The sequence below is a fragment of the Abramis brama genome, assembly GCF_963993115.1.
Source record: "Abramis brama genome assembly, chromosome: 24".
In the NCBI taxonomy this organism is placed as follows: Eukaryota; Metazoa; Chordata; class Actinopteri; order Cypriniformes; family Leuciscidae; genus Abramis; species Abramis brama.
The window spans coordinates 25,692,489-25,701,461 of NC_139986.1; the positions used below are offsets into that span (position 1 = coordinate 25,692,489).

Genomic DNA, 8,973 nt, shown 5'->3' on the forward strand with positions numbered 1-8,973 from the left:
AATCAGCAAAACACTTTGCAAACGTAACTCGAATGCAGCATATTACAAACATCATTTAAATATTTATTTAAACATTTAATTCTGCTTATAAACAACAGTCAATTTGTTTTGCAATAATAATGTTATTACAGTTTGAGAAGATTCTTCTCATGAACAAACAGCACATTTTGCACATAATAAAAAGTCTTTGGGGAAGTTGCTTACTGAAACATTGACTACACCATCCGATTACTCTGGTTTGTTTAACTTACTAGTTCCATCTTTCAACATTTGCAAACACTCAGAAAACAGAAGTCTGCTTATGTCAAGTGAAGGTCGGTGTTACTAAATAAGTCACTGATAGTCCTTCTTCCCCAAAGGTTTCATTTTAAGATTACACAAACCAAGACTACTGATCACTTTCATCATCATCCTCTTCCGCTTTACTCTTCTGTTCTTCCTCCTCACCATCATCTTCTTCTTCCTCTGATGTCTCGTCACTGTCATCATCATCCTCAGCCCTGAGAGAACAAACACACACAGATTACTTTGACTTCTCAGGCTGAAATTAAACAAAATTCATAGTAGAATCATAATAATTAATAAAGAGTCTCACTGGACTGGCCTGTTGAGGTTCAAAAAGTCTCTTCCTGAGTCCACATCGAAAGGATCTGGACACAAACACACATAACAAACACTAAAGTTATTTTAAAAACCCTAGTATATTTGATTGTTTTAAAGAGGCCCATTTCAAAGTCTACTGGTCTCCTAGAATAGGTGTTTTCCCATACTTGACACTGTTGCAGCTCCTCTCTTCCCAGTTTGTCAGTGATGCTCTGGGGTGCATTTCCCAAAAGCATCATTAGCCAACAACGGTTGTTGGTAATATAGGAACTTGCAACCATAGCTGGCTTAGGGAAACGCACCCCTGTTTAGTTCCCCTCCTTCTGAAAATCACAATGTGCTCTGTTTGCCAGCTAGACCAGTGTGTTGTGATTGGTCAACCGCTTTGAACGTGTTTGGGAAATGTCCCGCCTGTTACCATAACCGGGAGTTTCAACACACTACTAACGCAACTCAACAGCGTTTCAGGGAGTTCAGAAACAGTGCGCACCAACTCCCTTTGGAGGGACTTTGTGCTGTGGAACTTTGCAGAGCTTTTTCATGCTCAAACAGCAACATTACACACTAAAGAAAGATGTAAATTTAAAAAAGCATAATAGCACCCCATTGGAACGTACCTATCTCCTCTTCCTGAGGAGTTTCACTGAGAAACTCTTTCTCCACAGCCAGTAGTTCCTCTTCGGATTGGCTGGAAGCGTAACGCTCTAGAAGAGTCTTGTTCAGCTCCAAAAATCCCAAACCCCACTTAAACTTTCTCAGCATGAGCACAGCCAGGTCACGAAATCCTGATGCATGATCACATAAAGACACATACACGTCAATACACAAATAAATGTCCATCAGTTGCTATAATTATTACATATTACGTTCTTGACAGAAGTCTCTTGTGCCCTCCAAGGCTGCATATATGTAGTCAAAAATAAATAAATGCAAAAAAACATTTTGACATGTTATTTATTCCTGTATTGCAATTCATTACTGTCACATGATCCTTCAGAAATCATTCTAATATGCTGATCTGAGAAACATTTCTGATTATAAACAATGTTGAAAATGCTTCATTTTTTGTGGAAACAGTTTTTTTATGATTCTTTGTAAAAATAAAAAATAAAAAAAAGTTTAAAACAACAGCATTTATTTTTTTGTAACAATTTTAAAGTCTTTACTGTCATTATTGACCAATAAACCTTGCTGAATCACCAAACTTTTGAACATAGTGTATATCAGCATCATTTTGGCCATTTGTGACCACTCTCTCTAGTCAGTTTTATCCGCCATTGAAATGCATAATGCTTAACCACTGCAATAATACATACAAACACATATGACAATAGCAGGGAGAGAGAAAGCTAAAGCTGGGAGCTGCTTACCCACAATGCAGAAGGTGGCAGCATAAGCCTCGACGCAGGACAGCTTGCACGGCTTTCCGTAGTTTACAGGATTTGCCGCGACCAAGAACGGCAAAAGCCTCGGATGTGAGCCAATCATTTTGCTGAAAGGCGTATCTTCAAGCCGTGCCCATGAGCAGTCAATCACTGCCAGCCCAGCCTGTGCCACAATCTCCCTGGAAATGAAGAATATTACAGATTCAGAATTGAGACATTTTCTCTCATTTTTATCTACACAACAGTTAAAACGTTTGGGGTCGGTATTGTGAAATATTATTACAATTTAAAGTAGCTCTTTTCTGTTTGAATTTTTTTTCAAAATATAATTTATTCCTGTGAATGATCAAAGCTGAATTTTCAGCATCATTACTCCAGTCTTCAGTGTCACATGATCCTTCAGAAATCATTCTAATATGAGGATTTGCTTGCTCAAGAAATATTTATTATTATTAACAACGTTAAAAACCATTGCGCCGCCTAATATCTTTTTAGAAAATGTGATACACAAATTTCATGTAGATACTTTGTCTGTGTAAATGTGAATGGATTACACAAAGCAAAAGTCACAGTGATTTTGTGAAAATGCTTCCTGTGGCCCACATGACAGACACACTCTGTCAGTTTAAATCTAGAATAAAAACACATCTCTTTAACCTGGCATACACATAGAAAATTATACATTCCTATTATTCAAATCAGTTAAATGATTATTAGGCAGCATAAATTAGGTCAGCCGGAACCGGGAACACTTCCTATAACACCCGATGTACTCGTTACATCATAAGAAAAGTGGCATCTACGTTAATGTTAGTTAACCGGATCCGGGCCGTATCCAGATCAGATGGTGGACCTGATATGGATGGACCAGAGCGGCTATATATATATATATATAACATATATATATATATAAATTAACTAAATAACTTTTTTAAGACAAAAATGAAACATCACTGAACTTCCTTAAGCTGGACTGTGACGCTATTTTCTTCTGGAAACAAACTCTTTTGCATTATTTTTCTGTTATCTCTTTGAAACAATCTGTATTGTAAAAAGCGCTATATAAATAAATGTGACTTGACTTGACCTGTCTGCAGGTGTAACGTATCTGGTTCCCATCGGGCTGAGGATCAGGCCATTGAAGCGCTGGTTGAGTCGAAGGCAGCGCACTAAACCTTTCCTGGCCAGCTTCCGTCCTGTGCAGCGTTTAGGGTCACAGTGACCCAGATCCCACATGGCCAATGGACAGGGAAACTTCACACCTCCTGAAGCCCCTGAATCTGCATCCTCACTGGCTGAAGAAAGAAAACCACACACATACACTGACAACATATAACCTCATGTGGGTCAAGCTTTATTACAGAGAGTAATTCAGTCTGTGACATAAATCTGAGCTGATATGTTTAAAAAACATGACAATGTTAAATGCACTCCCTTAAAGGGAGAGTTCACCCAAAAATGAAAATTCAGTCATCATTTACTCGCCCTCAAGTTGTTCTAAACCTGTATTAATTTCTTTCTTTTGCCGTACACAAACAAAGATATTTTGAATAATGTCAGTAACCAAACAGTTGATGAACCCCATTGACTTCCTTAGTATTTATGGATGTCAATGGGGTCCATCAACTATTTGGTTACCAACATTCCTTAAAAATATATTCTTTTGTGTTCAGCAGAGTAATGAAATTCATACAGGTTTGGAACAACTTGAGGCCGAGTAAATGATGACTGAATTTTCATTTTGGGGTGAACTCTCCCTTTAACATAACGTTATCTATCCAAACTGGCATGACAACCACAGACCTTGCAGAGCCTCGTGCATCTCCTCTGTGAAGGTTTCTAATGATTTCCCCTTCATCCTGTGTCGTGTGTCTTTGCCCTTGTGAACCGCTCGCTCACATTTACCCTGTTTTTTACGTCGCATATCTGAAATTCACCTTATTTTTGTTTTAGGAATAAAAACTTTCAGACGTGTGAAGAAGCTATTTAAAGGGTTGACTGTATTATAACCTATTTAACCATCTTACAAATTATAACACACCAAAAATGTATCTACTTTACGCTGATCACGGCATACAAATGCCTTTAAATAAAATCCCAAAGATTTATTCTGACACGCTGGTTCGTGAGGCCAAAACACGGTGACGTAATAAAACATGGCTCTTACTGTGACCAAGCACAAAAGACGCTCATTTATTTAAATTACATCAATATTAATATTTTATTAATTCAGTTAAACAATATAAATTTATATTTTACGCTCAACACAATCGATAAATTATAGAAAACAGACACATAATAATCGATAAAGTAAAAACGGAAGAGGACTTTTATTTAGGCAGAATTACACCCCGGAAATATAGTACAATATTCTTTTGGTTTACTGCAACGCCGCGTTTCCTACATTCGCGAACATTTTGATGCATATTTCGCCTTTGTGTTTAATGTAAACAGCAAAAGGGACACATTTTACCAATTAAATGTAATTATATCTTCATATATGTTAAAACTCTTAAATATGAGGTCTTTTCTCGATAAGTGTTGCATTTCGCAAGCCACAAGTTCATAAAACATAACATCTTCTCCATTCGGTAGTGTTTTCAGTTGTGGTTGTGTCACATGAACAGACAGAAGAAAGATAAAAAGAAATGTAGTTTTACTTACAACTCCCACGGTTTCAAGAGTTATGGAGTCTGTATTTTTAAAACTGTGCTTGTTATGTCTGACAGCACTGGGTAAGTCCAATAAATTGAGTCTTGTTTTATTAAATATTATCAATATTGTAGCATGTGGAACTGAAAGTGTTTTAATGTGTGTGTTCCCAAAATCCTCTGTTGTCTTTAGGGTGTTAAATATTAATAATGTCAGTATCCATTATGTGGTGTTTTTTGATGTTTCAGTGGCTGTCATATCAGGAGGGAAGATGAAGATAGTTGAGGAACCTAATACATTTGGGTCAGGATTCCAGCAAACCCTCTAAAATTTTCATTTCAAATATGAGATCTACTTATATTCTTCTTCCTTTGATTTTTCAGGTTGAACAATCAGCTTATGTCTCAAAGCAATCGGCTGCAGGCAAAGATCAGCCCATCTCCAGTGTCTGGACCTTCACATCTGCACAGACTGGCAGGGAAATGCTTCAACTATATTGAGGCCCTGTATGTAACATCTGCACATCTTTAAAACTATTGAAAAGTCATTTTTTAAAAAGTGTAGTAGCTTAATATACATATTTAACTTGCTTTATCTTTATGAATATGAATTGTGTGCAATTAAAATAAATGTATTTTTAATTATTTTTAGATACAAATATGTATTCTGTCCATTTCATAATGTGACTCAGCATGAACAGAGTTTCAGATGGAACGCATACAGCGGTATATTGGGGTAATGAACTTTATGAAAGTTTGTATTATGCTTTCTTCTATTTAATTAAGCTTGCATTATTTGAAATCACTGTGTATGTGTAGTATTTGGCAGGAATGGGAGATTCAGAATAACACGTTTACTGGCATGTGGATGCGAGAAGGAGATTCATGTGGAAACAAGAACAGACAGACCAAGGTTTTTAGTTTTTTCATGAACACTATCTTTGTGTTAATTGTAATGTGACTTTATGGATGTTTTTTTGCCAGTAAATGGTGACGTGTGAAGGATGTTGAGTGTCTCTATTCAGGTTCTCCTGGTCTGTGGGAACAGCAGTAAACTCTCGAGTGTTTCAGAGCCGCAGACGTGTGTTTATTCACTGACGTTTGAGACGCCACTGGTTTGCCATTCACACTCCCTCTTAGGTGAGTCAACCGCAGTGTTATTTTAGTATCATTCAGGTACTATTATAGTTTTTAGCTCGTCTTGTCTTATTTTAAATAGTTGTATGTGATCCTGAGAGACCTTTGAAAGTTAGTTGAGGCTCTATCTGCAATGTACCGAGTCTCACTGTGCACTTGTGTGTGTTTTCAGTGTATCCAGTTTTGAGTGAGCCATTACAGAAGGAGTGGGATGAAATTGCGCAAGCTCGATATGAAGATCTCCTCACAGAACAGGTGACAACAAACTCACACACTGTTATACTCTTCATGCCTCTGAGAACATAATAATAAGAGGCGTGTGTGTGTGTGTGTTTAGGGTTATAATAAGCTGCTGAAGGAGCTGTTTGAAGAGGCGGGTCTCCTGAGAAGAGCTCAGCAGCAGAAGACAGAGGAGAGCACGACGTCCCTCACACAACCGAGTCTGGAGCAGTGCAAACAGGTCAGAGAGACGCGTGCAGGACATGCTGCGCTCAGCTTTAGTCATGCTAGTGCTGTCAGCATGTGTTACGACCCCTGAGATGGTCAATCAAGGGGTATATATAACAATAATTTGGGAGAAACACACATTCGCAGACACACAGCATAACTAGGTGAGGAGTAAAGGCAAATAAACACCACCACTGAACTGCAATCGATTGTTTTGTTTACAAAAAGGTGATATATATTAATATATATCACGAGTAGAAATATTTACAATAGGAGGTAGCTTTAAACACACCTCAGACATATACACAGTATGGGAAAGTAAGAAAAATACAGATAACAAACAGGCACTTGCAAATATGAGAAAAAAGGGAGAACTGAAGAAGGAACGCGGGCGGCTTCCAAATCAAAGAAATAAACAAAAACCAAGCTAACTTGCGGCCCAATCTCTAACATACCTGTCAAAAAGAAAATAATGAAATGAATAGTCTTCACGTCCTCTGACACACTACCTTACCTATTCTAACTATTGTTTATTTGAACAGGACTTTGAAAAGCAGCAAGCAGAGATAGAACGGCTACGATCGCTCCTAACACAACATAACATCTCCTATGAGGCGACAACAACAGGTGAGACATGCATGCACTTCTTCAGCTCATCTGATAGGCTCAGGTGGACGCAACAGTCTTTAGCTCACAGGACACACAGGCTCAGGTGGACACAACAGCTTTAAGGCACAAAAGCCCGGGACACACCAAGCCAAAGAACTAGCGGTGACGAAAGCTGACTGTGTTGTCGGCTGCATCTCGGCCATAAAGCTGCGCTTTAACACACCAAAAGGACTAAAGGTGACTGTCGACTAGCACATGTGTTCTGCATCTGCGTGTAAAGTAAATATCAGCAGGTATCAATAGTCTATTTTCGTCATTCAAAATAAGGAAACCAACACTAGGACTGCAGATATACACACCGTAAACAAAGCAGCGCTAGCTTTGCATCATGCTGATCACTTTCTTTATTCCAGGCAGCTCATGTTATTATGAAAATATTCCTGCATTCAAATGCTCAGGTAAATGATGTAACATTATAACAGCCTTATGCCCATAATTTGTCTGTGTCTTTGCTCGCTTTTATTCTCGTGCACTGACTCGTTCGCTAAGCTGAACATCCAATCTCTCACCGACGGCGATTCAACACGCTGAATCTGCCCAAAAAATCCAGATGGCATCCGATGAGAGCCAACGGTGCGGAACACACCGAAAAAACTTGGAGCACATGGCTTGGTGTGTCCTGGCCTTTAAAAATGCCTGAATGTGTCATTTATTTTATCCCTATGAAGCCTTCTGTGTAATATTTGATATGCAAATGTCTAAGGCTTCTAAATGATCAACAGGATTAAAACTTGCTGAAAAACCTGTTGCACACAATCTACCACATGCCGTCTGTTGTCTGATTGATAGTTTATAGCAAGTAAAAGGCATTTTAGTAAAATTCTAGAACTGTCCATCTTCTGAAATCTGCACTTTATAAAGTAAATGTAAGAATACACTTTTTATGTTGTTAGTATTGAACATTTATTGAAGATGAACATTTAGTGGACTGAAGCAACTTTACTTGATTATCCATACATCAATTTTTGTAGAAAAATCATGTTAAAATGTGAGTATCAAATATGATGCATCAGGCTTTTGAGGAAGATCTCTCAATCATCATTGTATTGCATTGCATTATATGTTTTACTCTCCACAATAAAATTTACAGAGCTCTGATCATAAAACTAAGCATTTAAATATCATCTTTCTGAGACTTATTATTTTTATTTTTATTAGATATATAGAGTGACAACTGATTTTATATACATTTTATGTAAGTAGTTATAAAATCTCACTGATTTACATTACAAGTTGTCAGATTTTCATATTACTTTTAGCCATATAAATAACAACATCTGCATATTTTTGCTCAGTTTGTGCCTCTGAATAAAATTGCTGTTTTTTTTTCCCTTCTCAGAAATGAGCTTCATATTCTCCTATATGGGCCGTAAAAACCTGATGTATCAAATATGATACTCACAATGTATCAATGTAAAAAGCACATAAGCAAACTTTTTTTGGTCTAAAAACTCAATTAACTGTCCCATTACATGTTTGACTACTATTATTCCGTATGTCAGACTTCACAAGTTTAAAGAAAGCTAGCAAAGCCTAAATATTTCACAAAAATAATTAGTTGATGATGCCATGAGCATGCTCAAACAGGATAGATGCACCAATGGAATTGTTCTCGCTCTCTCAGACAGGACACAGGATCAGGGTCCCGTCGAGCCCTCGCCCCTCCAGGAGCAGCACCTGCGCGGGGACACCGGCTTTATTGCTGATCTGCACTGACATGCCCAGCAGGACCACAAAACATGCAGGAAAATAATATTACTGTGAGATAATGCTAGTTTTAATTTTGACTTGATTTCGTCTGACCTGAAAAATAAAGATTTTATCACATGACAGAGTTCTCACAACGTTGTGCCATCAGTTCTTAAGGGTGATGTAATTTTTTTAACTTTCTGTTTGCGTAAAAACTTGTCTGTGTGCTACTATGAAAACATTGCGTGAGCCTTGTTGTTTGATCATCAAAACCAGCCTGAGAAGCCTTTTACACAGAATGTGTTTTTGTATTTAATAAAGATGAGTTGCATGGCAGTGGAATGAAAAACACAAGGTCTAAAAAAATTTAACAAGTTTTTAGTGTTATGCAT

General features: G+C 37.6%; 2 protein-coding genes across 3 annotated transcripts; one reads left to right on the top strand and one right to left on the bottom strand.

The window, feature by feature from the left end:
- Window positions 1-28: 28 nt before the first annotated feature.
- Window positions 29-3,933, bottom strand: tsr3 (TSR3 ribosome maturation factor). 2 transcript variants are annotated; one of them, XM_084102028.1, is made up of 6 exons: window positions 3,792-3,933; window positions 3,076-3,283; window positions 1,974-2,167; window positions 1,221-1,388; window positions 605-650; window positions 29-500 (listed from the first exon to the last, which is right to left on the bottom strand). In XM_084102028.1, the coding sequence occupies exons 1-6, from the start codon at window positions 3,910-3,912 to the stop codon at window positions 389-391; spliced, it is 849 nt and encodes a 282-aa protein (XP_083958154.1). In that variant the 5' UTR covers window positions 3,913-3,933; the 3' UTR covers window positions 29-388. The 2 variants fall into 2 exon arrangements, with proteins under 2 accessions (XP_083958154.1, XP_083958153.1); XM_084102027.1 differs by having other exon boundaries at window positions 596-650.
- A 227-nt stretch (window positions 3,934-4,160) lies between these two features.
- On the top strand, window positions 4,161-8,722 carry gnptg (N-acetylglucosamine-1-phosphate transferase subunit gamma). Its single transcript, XM_084102026.1, has 10 exons — window positions 4,161-4,723; window positions 4,889-4,943; window positions 5,024-5,146; window positions 5,292-5,375; window positions 5,459-5,552; window positions 5,665-5,779; window positions 5,949-6,031; window positions 6,114-6,236; window positions 6,766-6,850; window positions 8,517-8,722. Exons 1-10 carry the CDS (start codon window positions 4,675-4,677, stop codon window positions 8,606-8,608), a joined length of 903 nt encoding a protein of 300 aa, XP_083958152.1. The 5' UTR covers window positions 4,161-4,674; the 3' UTR covers window positions 8,609-8,722.
- The last annotated feature ends 251 nt before the right edge of the window (window positions 8,723-8,973 follow it).

Excerpts from the sequence above, each read along its gene's own strand:
- tsr3 (XM_084102027.1), bottom strand. The coding sequence starts at position 3,912 with ATGCGACGTAAAAAACAGGGTAAATGTGAGCGAGCGGTTCACAAGGGC. Across the intron at positions 3,284-3,791 it reads GATGCACGAGGCTCTGCAAG|CCAGTGAGGATGCAGATTCA; the intron begins GTCTGTGGTTGT and ends TTCTTTCTTCAG. Across the intron at positions 501-595 it reads AACCTCAACAGGCCAGTCCA|GGCTGAGGATGATGATGACA; the intron begins GTGAGACTCTTT and ends TTGTTCTCTCAG.
- gnptg (XM_084102026.1), top strand. The coding sequence starts at position 4,675 with ATGGAGTCTGTATTTTTAAAACTGTGCTTGTTATGTCTGACAGCACTG. Across the intron at positions 4,724-4,888 it reads GTTATGTCTGACAGCACTGG|TGGCTGTCATATCAGGAGGG; the intron begins GTAAGTCCAATA and ends TTGATGTTTCAG. Across the intron at positions 4,944-5,023 it reads GAGGAACCTAATACATTTGG|GTTGAACAATCAGCTTATGT; the intron begins GTCAGGATTCCA and ends TTGATTTTTCAG.